The sequence below is a fragment of the Sinohyriopsis cumingii genome, chromosome 6 (assembly GCF_028554795.1).
Source record: "Sinohyriopsis cumingii isolate HCF-2022 chromosome 6, ASM2855479v2, whole genome shotgun sequence".
Classification (NCBI taxonomy): domain Eukaryota; kingdom Metazoa; phylum Mollusca; class Bivalvia; order Unionida; family Unionidae; genus Sinohyriopsis; species Sinohyriopsis cumingii.
Window position 1 is genome coordinate 110,433,728 of NC_142966.1, and position 13,127 is coordinate 110,446,854.

The following is a 13,127-nucleotide window of genomic DNA, read 5'->3' on the forward strand; positions in this document are numbered from 1 at the left end:
CTGTTTTAACTGTCCATTTTTTTAATGCATGCATTCTGAGCATCATCTCTCTAAAGCTCATCCAGTCGCACAACCTTCATATTCTTCGTCATATCATTTGCAAATGAACATGTGGCAATATGTGTCACAGAGAGAGAGAGAGACAGACAGACAGATATTTAGCATCCAAGAACACAGGAGTCGAATATGACAGCGCTGCTTTGATACCAGGTTAAACTATTTGTTAGTACTTATTTCATATATATATATATATATATATATATATATATATTAAATGAAAGAAATAATGAAAGTAAGATAATTAGAACAATTAGGTTTCAAGTCGAAAATGATGCAAATAAATTAAGCAACACATCTGTTTGGCAATGAAATTTTCTTGATAGTGATTTAACCCATTCACTAAATATTTTACAACTGATTCAATAACCTCATTTGCTGGTTATGTAAGGAATTGTTTGGGTAATTTTCACATTTTCCCATTATTCTGAGTCATACTATGATAAAAAATTGCACTGGTTCTGATTTTAAAGAAGATTAGCTGAATGATTTTTCTATCAAGTCAGAACATTTTTTTATTCAAAGTTAAAAGAGCCATGTTCCAGAAATCTTTAAAAAGGTATGTATACATCTTGTATAATAATAGCATAAACATTAAGTACTGCAAACGTAGAATGGACCAGGCTACATTGAGATATTTGCTGTACCTATTGATGTTAATAAAGTTCTGTTCTTATATTGCCAGAAGCAAAAATATGAATCAAGTCATATTACAAAGTCAGAATCATTCCAAAGCAGTTATAGTTATAAATCTATCTACAAATAAAACGGCATCTTCAGTGTTAGCTAAATCTTGTACAATAACATTCAATTTGTTAAAAGACAAGTTCTATATAGTTTTATTTATTTTGATTATATTTTTTATTCAAGACTGAATTCCAATTAAAATTGGTTTCATATAATGTACGATGAATCCATCTGAATTTTAGAACTGCCATAAACATTTGCATGAACTTACACTGTCATTAGCAAATATTTTGCATTTGTAAAATGTATGTGAAATTTCTGCAACTAACGAGTGTTACACTTGACTGAAAGCTCAACATTTTAAAATGATTACTCCCTTCTCACTTTCAACTTATTACTCCCTTCTCTTTCACTTTGTGATGCAGTTTAGATGACTGTACTAAAGTCAGTTAAACCCAGTTGTTTTTGTGTTTTCATTAGTGTCATATATTAGAGAATTGGTACCAGAATGCCCCCAATAAATACAATGTTATCTGCATATTGAGGCTAACAATAACTTGAGACTACTGGCTGCACATGTGGTATTTAACTAGCTGGGATCAGCTTGACCGGAAAACGTGCAGGATAGTCAACTTTACTGGGAAATGTCCAGGCAAGTCATGTTAATTTGGAAATGTGCAGATTAGTCAAATAAACTGTGAGGAGTGCAGACTGACTGCGATCAACTTGACTGAGAAATGTGCAGGTTAGTTGAATAGACATTGAAATATGTAGACTGCTTTACTTGACTGGGAGATGTGCAGGTTAGTTGAATAGACATTGAAATATGTAGACTGCTTTACTTGACTGGAAAGGAGGTTAGAATAAACTTGACTGAAATGTGCAGGTTAATCAAAATCTTGGCATTTCATTGGTTTTGGAACTGCAGTGGTAAACAGTACTGTGTTGTGTTGTTGTGGGAAGTATATGTAGGAAGCAACATCCTATGTTGACTATATTGTAATCTTAAATGTTATGTCAAAGAATCTAATGTGTCTGGTCTTTAAAAATGAGTGTCAGGTACACACATGTTTGAAATAAACTGATCATGGGTTTGATGTGTCTGGCCATTGAAAATGAGTGTCAGGTACACACATGTATGAAATATACTGTCCATGGGTCTGATGTGTCTGGTCTTTCAATATATGTGTGTCAGGTACACACATGTATGGAGAAACTGTCCATGGGTTTGATGTGTCTGGTCTTTCAATATATGTGTGTCAGGTACACACATTTATGAAATAAACTGTCCATGGGTTTGATGTGTCTGGTCTTTGAATCTGAGTGTCAAGTACACACATGTATGAAATACCGATAAACTGGCTCTTTTTGGCAACATACAACTGAAACTGGTTTACTGTAGAGTGAAAAGACGGTGGAAGCAGTATGGATCATTACTGTGTAAGCGTGAAAAGACAGTGTAAGCAGCATGGATCATTACTGTGTAAGCGTGAAAAGACAGTGTAAGCAGTATGGATCATTACTGTGTAAGCGTGAAAAGACAGTGTAAGCAGTATGGATCATTACTGTGTAAGCGTGAAAAGACAGTGTAAGCAGTATGGATCATTACTGTGTAAGCTTACTTTTAAGACCAGCTCAGATCCCAACTTTCAGGCATAACAAGAAGTCCGACACGACCCTGGAGTTTAAATTTGTCTCACAAATTATTTTTTATTTACTGTGTTGCTGTTGACATAACTGCCAACTTTTATAACTTTGGCATACCATTATGATTTTGTATATTGAATTATATCTTAAGCTTTCTGTGTATTGATTACACTTTTAAGTACAGTGATAAAAAAAATATGAAATAAAGCAATTAAAAAGATGTTTGTCCTTTTCTAAATCCATGTCCTCAAACGTTTCTGCATGAGATATTATACAAAGAAAGATGACATTCATGTAGTGCTGTATATTTGAAAGAGTGCACATATAGTACATGTACTTTTCTAGTGAGGGGCCTTGAGTGGCTGAGTAGTCTATAGTACTCTCCGTTATGGATCACTGCCATCTCACCTCTGAGTGGGTTCGAGTCTCGGATTCAGCCAATGTGGGTAATTGAGAAAGCTTGCCAGTAGCTTATCGTGGGTCGGTGGTTCTTTCCAGGGTTTTCCTGGGTTCTTCCTCCACTATTAATACTGGCCGCCATGTATAGCATATCGTATGTTGCAAAATGGTGTTAAACCCTACAAAAACAACAACAACTTTTCTAGTGTTATAACAGTTTTTCCTAGAAAGCAGTCCTAAGTTAGAAAACTCTCTATGATTCATTATATTAATGAAAATAACTGGTCAGAAGACAAATCGGTACCATAAATAATTGTGCAAGATGGCTTTATGTGACTGAGAACTACTGAATGAACATGAAAAATTTTAAAATATCTTTTCAAACTTAAGAGGTGTTTGATCAACAAGTGTCCCTTAAAGGGGCCAATGGTCTACAGTCAGAAAAGACATGACAGGAAACCAAGCTGTAACTTTTGTGTTAACTGCCAGGTATTATAACAATCCCTGATATTTTTTGAGCAATAGCAAGGTTTTCAAAATGGTGGTGGCCAAACTGAATATCAGACTGGCACCATTTTCATTTGGACCAACTAGACATCAGTAGAAGTCTTGTTGGTGAAGACCTCATGCTGATATGACCATTCAATCAGAAAGAGTAGTGATCGCAAGAGATGGTTGTTGTGGCAGCCATATTTGATACATGACTGGCACCATTTTCTTTCATAACCAACCTGATACATGTAAAAAGTCTTTTGGTGCAAACCCCATGTCAATATGGCCATCCATTTAGGAGCAGACATAAGATTTTAAATCTGGCAGCCTTGGTGGCCAAATCAGAATCTTGTTCAATTGATGGCCAAAGAACCAACCAGACAATCCAAGATTTTTGTTGAAAACCCAATGTTGATATGGCTTTATATTAACTAGTAGTGATAACAAGATTTTCAAGATGGTGGCCATATTGGATGTCAGATTGGCACCTTTTTCATTTGGGACATCTTAATAAGTCTTTTGGTGAAACCCCTTTGATGATAATGACCATCCATCAAAGAGGTGTGTGTGTGATTTGGATTTTTAACATAGCTTTAAAAAAAATTTTGTCATATTGCTATGATGTCTGCAGTGTGTCAGTTTGTAGTGATTCCTAGCACTGGAGCATCATGTTGCACCCAGTCACATTATCCTGACACCAGGCCGACCAGTCCTAACACTAACCTCTTAATGCTGAGCACCAAGTGAGGCAGTTATTAGTACCACTTTTGTAAGTCTTTGGTATGACTTGGCTGGGGATCGAACCCATGACCTCCCACATCCGAGGCAGACATTCTAACCCATCAAGGAGGTAACACTATAGTTATTCAAGATATCCACTATGACAGACATACTTTAAGTCAAATCAGTACCATTTTAAATTGGAACATAATAAAGTCTTCTGGAGAAAACCACATTTTGACACAATTTTCCAGAGAATAGCGATAGGATTTTCAAGATGGTTGCTATGGTGCCCTATTTTCATTTAAAACTAACCAGACATTCAGTGAAAACCATGCTGATACGATCATCTGTTCAGGAAATGTAGCAGGGACAAGATTTCAAGATGGCTCTTGTTGTGGTCATACTGGATGTCAAAGCAGCATCATTTTCATTTAAACCCAACTAAGCCTTGAGAAAAATGTATTTGCCAAGTTTCATGGCAATCCTCCAAGTATTTCAGGAGGAGTAGCGATGACAAACTTGTAGTATCTGATGAATAATGGACTAAATGCCATCAAATACATTTTTCTGGCCTATGACCAGAAGATGAATAATGGACTAAATCCCATCAAATACATTTTTCTGGGCTATAACCAGAAGATGAATAATGGACTAAATGCCATCTAATACATTTTTCTGGCCTATGACCAGAAGATAAATAATGGACTAAATGCCATCAAATACATTTTTCTGGGCTATAACCAGAAGATGAATAATGGACTAAATGCCATCTAATACATTTTTCTGGCCTATGACCAGAAGATAAATAATGGACTAAATGCCATCAAATACATTTTTCTGGGCTATAACCAGAAGATGAATAATGGACTAAATGCCATCAAATACATTTTTCTGGGCTATGACCAGAAGACGAATAATGGATTAAATGCCATCAAATACATTTTTCTGGGCTATGACCAGAAGACGAATAATGGACTAAATGCCATCTAATACATTTTTCTGGCCTATGACCAGAAGAGTTAAAAATTAGGAGTGCTTCAGAAATTTGAAGAATATATATGCAAGGTAAAAAAAGCAAAACATCAATGTTTGTTGCAAGAATTATGGAGTCCAGTTTATGATTGGTCACAGCAGAAAGTAGAAATTTGATGATGCTGTATGTGTGTGTGTGTATTCACACACAAACACTCACACAACTTGGAAATACTAAGCCACTTTGCCAGATTGTGGCAAGAACTTCAACCAGCTGTAGATCCAGGTCAGTAAAGTTAAAAAAAGTACGTTTTTCATAAAGTTTATTGAAATTATGCAAATTAAACATTTTATGCTCAGATTATGCTTTTTTTTGTCCTAGATTACTCTTGTACATCTCTAAGGGTTGTAAGATATGAAATGTTTTTAAGTATTGTAATTGGGTAGATATTCTTGGGAAAACATAATTTACTGGTGAAATATGCTTTCTCCTTCGAATCCAAATTTACGAATGTATGGTTAAAATTCACATTGACATTGGCATGTATTTATGGTAAGTTTCTCTTCCACTGTTGACTGTACAAAGAGTAATGCTTAAAAATGGACGATACCTGGTGGCAGCAAGGGGATGTAATGGGCAAGCATTTTTGCCCTTTATATAACAGATGAGACAATTTATTTTTTTTAATTTGGTAGGGATGGATTCAAGAGGTAGCAGCTTATATCCCGAACAATAATGTGATCAGGAAATGTATTTGAAGGTCTGAAGGATACATTTTTGGCTTTCAAATATCTTGAAACAATTTCTTGTTCTGGTTTATAGCAACAAATACGTCCTATTATATTGCTTCAAAAAATCTCTAAGTAAAACGAACAAAGACCCTGGCATGAAAAAAAAGGCAAAACCCCATCCTGCATCAAATGATTGGTCCCAAATGTCTACTTTTATTTTCAGTCATTATTAGGTCAAAATTGTCTCTTTTGTTAAAAAAAAATAATAATAAGGTTCCAATTATGATAAATATTTTAACTGTGCTTGGGCTGCTAAGCACTGCATGTTTTAGCCTTTGCACGCTGAAGTGTTTGTGTGTGTGTGCGTGTGTGTGTGTACATACATGTGTGTGTGTGAGAGAGAGAGATTTAAACATACTATATAAAGTCCAACAATCCTCACATGCACAAGCGTTGCTCTGATTATAATAGGTGTGTGTGGTTTGGATTTTTAACGTAGCTTTAAAAATAAATTCCAGTCATATTGCTAAGATGTTTGCCCTGTGGCAGTTTACAGTTATGTCTAGCACTGGGGCATCATGCTGCAGACATGTAGTATCATGTCCTACCCAGTCACATTATCCTGATACCAGCCTGACCAGTCCTGACACTAGCCTATTAATGTTGAGTGCCAAGCAAGGTAGCTGCTAGTACCATTTTTATAAGTCTTTGGTATGACTTGGCTGGGGTTTAAATCTGTGACAGCCCACATCGGAGGTGGATGCTCAAATAGGCCACTGGAGAAGTCAATCATAATAGAAATATAATAATTATGTGTAAGCTCAAATTCAGAAAACATTTTTATTAGAAACAGTTAAAAATGGATTCAGAAGATTTAACATTGTAACCTGACAGTACCATAGCTTAAGTGTTTGCGTGTGTGTAAGCCTGTGAGCACATGTATGCGTTTGTGACATTTAAACATACTGGGCCATCTCCAACAATCCTCACATTTGCAAGGATAATAGGAAAAAAATTAACTATATATGTAAATCCAGAAAACCAAAACTTTTATTAGAAAACAGTTAAATGCAGAAGATATAACATTGTTACCTGACACCACCACAGTTTGTCTGAAGGCCATGAATGAAAACATTTCACAGACCTAGCTCTGAAATCTCTAAACATTTTCAGCTTCAAATCCTACAATTTAGATGTTGAAGAATATTTGTTTCTTGGTTGAGAGACCAAAGTTAAAATTATGTGAAAAGTTTTATTAAAGCCATTTTTTTCTAAAGCTTGATTAGTCAGATTTATCAGACTTTGCATATTTTCAGAATATGGCATCTGCAGATTGATGCCCATGGCTTGTGTTCTGAAGGACATTGTCAATGCTACCTTTTCTGGCCCTATGAAAACAATATCTATTTCCATAGTTACACTCATCCAACACTCCTTGTTCCATCCTGCAATACACACCCAGCGGCAAATGTAAATAATTTATCACACCTCCAATATATTTCATTTTATCATGTTTTGATACTAATAAATGCATCAACATCACACATATTCACTTTATCAAACTTGTAATTATAGTCTTTTAAATATACAATGTTGCTTGTATGTTGTACAGTTCATGTTACTTCATCTCTTGTCCACTGTGTTTTTCAAGGAGTACATTTTCAACCTGTTTCTCAAAAGTTTAACCTCCACTGGCATTGCTTCAAACTGTTCTCCATCAATGTTGTACCACTCCAAATTTGATCCCTGAAAAAAAAATAATCAGCAAAACTTGTAATGCATAAATTTCAGAGATCTGATTGGCTGAAATTTAGATGTTTACTAACATTAAACCAATCTTGATGTTTTAAATCTGTACTAATAATGTTAAGATATACTGTTGAAAATAGGCCCTGGTCAATATGCAGTTGCAAATGAAGGTCAATGCCATACACAGGAGTTGGGTCCAAACTATATGTGAATAAATCCATTGAATGAAAGGGCAGAAGTAGATGGTGAAATGTTTTAGAGACATTATCCATTGAAGCGAAAATAGTTGCGATTCTTTTCATTCATTATCATGCTTAAAGACATTTTGTACTTCTAGATCTGATATAATTATCTGAACAAAGCACATAATCCATTTTAATCTGATGTTGTTAATAATGATATATGCTCACTCTGTCTTTGCAAAATAATTCTAAATTCTTTAATTGGTTCATCAATTTAATCAAATAGACCTTCGACATACCAATCTACCTCCCATAACTGCGTTATTTTTGTCATGTCATATTAAAAGTGAGTAGCCACACTTGCTTGCTAGGCCATGCATGTGTGAAGTTTGCTAGTTAGGTGCTGGTCAAATGTTCAGGTAAGGAAATTTATGGACATAAATCGATGCATATATGTAGACAACGTAAATAAGAAGTATGTAAATAACTGAAAGAATCTCTAGACTAGAATAAAGAACAGAATCTGTGCATGGAGATGTTATGCAAACAAGCTAATTATGCAAATAAGCTAATTATGCAAAACAGTAGACTACATTTTCACACACACACACACACACACTACATATTCCCTTGGCTCTGTTTGTTTTACTACATCAGCTATATGATCCAGTTGACCCAGAAATAAGTACATGGTTTGAACATTGTTGGAAAGTCCTGAGAAAAAAATAATTTTTCAAAACTCATTAATTTTTCAAGGATCATTTCATCATACATTTAATTTACATGTCAACAAACTTGGTGAATTCCAAGAACAGACAAGGCAGTAAGTGCAGTTTTAATGTGAATTATGATTTGGGTTTTTAACATAGCTTTGACAGCTATACAGTCATGTTGCTGTAACAGCTATACAGCCATATTGCTGTAAAGTACACCACCAGTTACTGCATAATTGTTATTTATTCTTGATTATTTTCAGTAGTTCTGTATGTGAACTGATGAGACAAAATCTACCTTAAGTTGCATGCAATTTTTTGGTGGCCAGTTTTAAAATTCCTTCACTAAAGTTTCTTCAGCTTCTGAGGTTTTCTTTGTTTCTTAACTGTAATCTTTCCTGCATTAGAGGTATGTCCCTTGATTCTTGAATCCACAAAATTTGGGAGGAGGAGTATTTGCATAAAACACAAATAAGATGAAAAAGCTATGTATTTTATTTCCTACTTCAACAACAGAAACATGCCATAAACTGCCAAAAGTTTACAGAACATAAAATTAAGATTGATATTTGTTCCATCATCAAACAGTCAAATCTCTTGAAACTAAGAACTGTAGTCTGCACATGCCAATGTTTTATGGATTTAAACAAAAAAGGGAATAAAATGAATGATTTTCTTCAGTACCTCTCCAATATTAGGAATGAACTTTATCTTTTTCACAAGAAGTTGTCTGTTGCTGTCTGTTCCATACTTAAGACTTTTGTCATGAATTCTCCTCCAACTGAAAATAAAATTATAAAAGATGAATTTTTAACAAAAGATGCAATTAATACATCTGTGCTCATTATCTACTGCTGGATCTGGATTTAGAACTACATGTCTGCCCATTCCAATTACCAATCTCATTCATTAGAATTATGTGGCTGGCCTCATTCCCATTAACAACTTTATTCATTAGAATTTTGAGGCTACCCCAACTCCCATTATCAACTTCATTCATACAAAATATGGATGCCCTGTGCCCATTACCAACCTCATTCATTAAAACTTGGTGTCTGCCATTGTGTCAATTACCAACCTCATTCATTTAATTTCAGTGTCTGCCAGTGCCCATTATCAACCTCATTAAATAAACTGTGGCTGCAACAATGCCCATTATACCAACCTTACTAGAATTCAGGTTCTACTAATACCCATTGCCAACCTCATTCATTAGAATTATGAACTATCCCAGTGCCCATTACCAACCTCATTCATTAAAATTATGTAGCTGCCCCATGTCCATTACCAATCTCATTCATTAGAATTCTGTAGTTGACCTCACTCCCATAACCAACTTTATTTGTTAGAACTCCGAGGCTATCCCAGTTTCCATTACCAACCACATTCATAAAAAATCTGGATGCCCCATACCCATTACCAACCTCACTTTTTAAACATGGTGTCTGCCATAGTGTAAATTCCTAACCTCATTCACTGAAAGTCAGTGTCTGCCAGTGCCCATTATCAACCTCATTCATTAAAATTCTGTGGCTGCCCCAATGCCCATTATTAACTTCACTAGAATTCAATGTCTGCTAGTGCCCATTACCAACCTCATTCATTAGAATTATGTGACTGTCCCAGTGCCCATCACCAACCTTATTCATTAAAATTATGTGACTGCCCCAGTACCCATTACCAACTCATTAAAAATATGTGGGTGCCCCAATTCCTATTACCAACCTCACTGATCAGAATTCAGTGTGCCAGTGCCCATTACCAACCTCATTCATTAGACTTGTGTGGCTACCCCAGTTTCCATTACCAGCCTCTTTCATTAAAATTATGTGGCTGTCCAAGTATTAATTACCAACCTCATTCATCTGAATCTGGCTGCCCTGTGCCAATTACATTAATTAGAATTCCAACATTGTGATCATAAGTTAATATTCTTCATCTAAGAAACTTTGCTTCATCCAACATATGTATCAGAGCAAATCACTATCTAACTGCCACCTTGATGGGCACAACGTTTAGCTTCTTAGCCAAATGTTTTAGCCTGGGAGAGCTGGATTTGTGAGTTGTAGTGTTATCTCCAAGGGTATTATGATCAGGTGACATTTTAAGAAGAAACAATTCTACAAGGTTGACAATCTGTTATGTAAATTTAATTTACATTCTTTGTTATGTCTTTTTTTATTCATTGTATGCTATGGTTTATTGTATTTTTTACCTGACCTTGTTCAAAATCAAGTTCATTTTGTTCCTTACCAGTAACTTTTATATTGGTAAATAAATAATCCATAGCTAATATTTCCTCTACGAGTGTGGCTTAAATATATGGAACATTAATAGAAGTAAACATATTTATTAGGGAATGGGCTATGGCTATTGGAATTTCTCCATAAAATTTCCTAACCTACATGATGTTTACCACAGTCTATATTATAATTTTAGTAACATAATTCTCTAGAATGGAAGCTTCCATTAAGTAATAATTTTTTGTATAGAAAATGCTAATTGTGACAAAGGTCAAGTAGACGACTTTACAATCTTGTTTACCTGAGAAATTACTCACTCATGCAGTAAAATCTGGAAGCAGAATCAGTCTTATTGTTGTGCTCAGTATTTAATTTGGGCCAGAATTTATTTATTCAAAATAGTCACTGGAAATACAAAGTGCTCATGTGATCTAAAAATGCCAAAATTAGGGAAAGAGAAAAATAAATGCTCAAAATGTTAACTAAATTCAACAAATATTTATCACCCATTTAGAAATGAATATTAACCCAAATAAATCCGAATTCCTGAGCTTAATACAAATTTGTGTCTGGATTGACAAGAGGTGTCTCATAAGATGTTGCTGTGCTGAAATGAAGCTTAGAAACTAGTGACAACTGCTGATGGCAAGGGAAGATAATGGGCAAGAGTTAGTGCTTTTTGCCTACATGAAATAGAAAAAACAAATTTTCTCTTCCTAGTAGGACTGGATTTGGGAGGTAGTATGCTTATGTCCCTAACATTAATGTGATCGGTGAGCATATTCAAAGGAGAACAACTAAAACCTTAGAACATTTTAGGTTTATATCATTTTTTTAAAAATTGGCAACTGTGTTAACATGGCAACTGGAGAAAGTTTTGCTCGCTTTTCGTGCAACAGGTGCCACATACATGTGTGCACTTAATACTTGTCAAAGAAAGAGGGTTTTAAAACAAAGAATGTAGATTCACTTACCCCTCTTTGATAAAGTCCATTTTCTCTGGACTGGAAGGTCCAATTCCAACCAGAATACCTTTCACTTTCTACAAAAGAAACATAAATGCCACTCAGCCAATTACTCTCATATTTATTCCTCCACCACTTCATTAATAAATCAGTTAAAATACAGTAAATCATACATAACCTTATAAAATATACTGACAATCATTTTCTTACATTTGTTTTAGGTTTTAATCAATATGCTTACCCAGTCTTGTCTCTGGTTCCCAAGATCTTACATGAAATGTTTTTATTAAAACATAATCAAATAATGATGAGAAAGATGACACATTACAATTTAATTAAAATATTACTGGGGAAAACTTGATTTATTTAGCAATAGGCACATTAATAGTATTTAGCCAGTCAAAGGAAGAACGCTGTTATTTTAATAAGATATAGTGACATTAAGTCATTTAAAAAATTTACTCTTCTGATTTTCACTTTACTGTTTCATGCAAATTTGGAAACTGACATAAGCTTAGAAAATATATTTTTAAAAATTAACTGTTTTCTTTATAATTAAAGAACTATATTCATGTAATTTTAGACAATAAGACTTCCAAAACTTTATTTAGTTCAGACCATCCCATGTCAGCTGTTGTGGTGTGCAAGGCGTGTTGCTTTAGCACTAAACGGTCTCTGATGTGCTGCAATGCTGACAAGCACCAACTAATCGTATAATTAATATTATTTGGTTTACTGACTGGTATAAACACCAACTAATCATGTAATTTATATGCTTTGGTCTACTGACTGGTATAAGCACCAACTAATCATGTAATTAAAATACTTTGGCTTACTGATTGGTATAAATACCAACCAATCATATAATTAATATGCTTTGGATAACTGACTGTTATAACCACTAACTAATCATGTAATTAATATGCTTTGGTTTACTGACTGGTATAAACACCAACTAATCATGTAATTAATATGCTTTGGTTTACTAATTGCAAAGTGGTTAACATATTACCTTATACCTTATAGATACAATTCCAATTTGTTGGAAATATTATGATTGTTTTATGCTGGTGAATTTTAAGATCCATGTTCTCAACTCACTTCTGTTCAAGTATGTACAGTGTACAAGTATGTAAAATGTACTTATAAGTGAATGAATCTGACATCATGCTATAATGTCTACTATCTTGTCAGATTTCCCAAGGAATTTGTATGTTCTTCAACTAATACTTATTCAACGTTCAGCTATACTATTCTCATTCACAAGGCTTAATTGATCCATGTATATTATAACTGATAACTAAAAGCAGTTTTGTTGAGGGACAATTAGTTTTTTGTAGGGTCCTATTGTCCCTTGGACAAAAAGATGTTAAACCTGGCACACCACTTATATTACAAATATCTGAAGAAAAGTAAAGACAAAATATAATGACATTACACACAACTAACAAAGTAATTTCAACAAAATATTATGACATTACACACAACTAACAAAGTAATTTCAACAAAATCTGATTTACATTTTCTAACTTTCAACAGAAGTTTTAAAGAACAATCAGTGGGACA

General features: G+C 34.3%; 1 protein-coding gene across 1 annotated transcript in view; it reads right to left on the bottom strand.

Annotated features, from left to right (window-relative positions):
• Nucleotides 1-6,741: 6,741 nt before the first annotated feature.
• The window catches only part of LOC149797713 (acylglycerol kinase, mitochondrial-like), a 56,838-nt gene continuing 50,452 nt past the window's right edge, over nt 6,742-13,127 (bottom strand). Inside the window, exons 12-14 of the mRNA XM_089962649.1 lie at nt 11,571-11,638; nt 9,038-9,134; nt 6,742-7,455 (exon numbers count right to left, since the gene is read on the bottom strand). Coding sequence (XP_089818775.1) covers nt 7,333-7,455; nt 9,038-9,134; nt 11,571-11,638 — 288 coding nt within the window. The 3' untranslated portion in view covers nt 6,742-7,332. The remainder of the gene's footprint in view (nt 7,456-9,037; nt 9,135-11,570; nt 11,639-13,127) is intronic.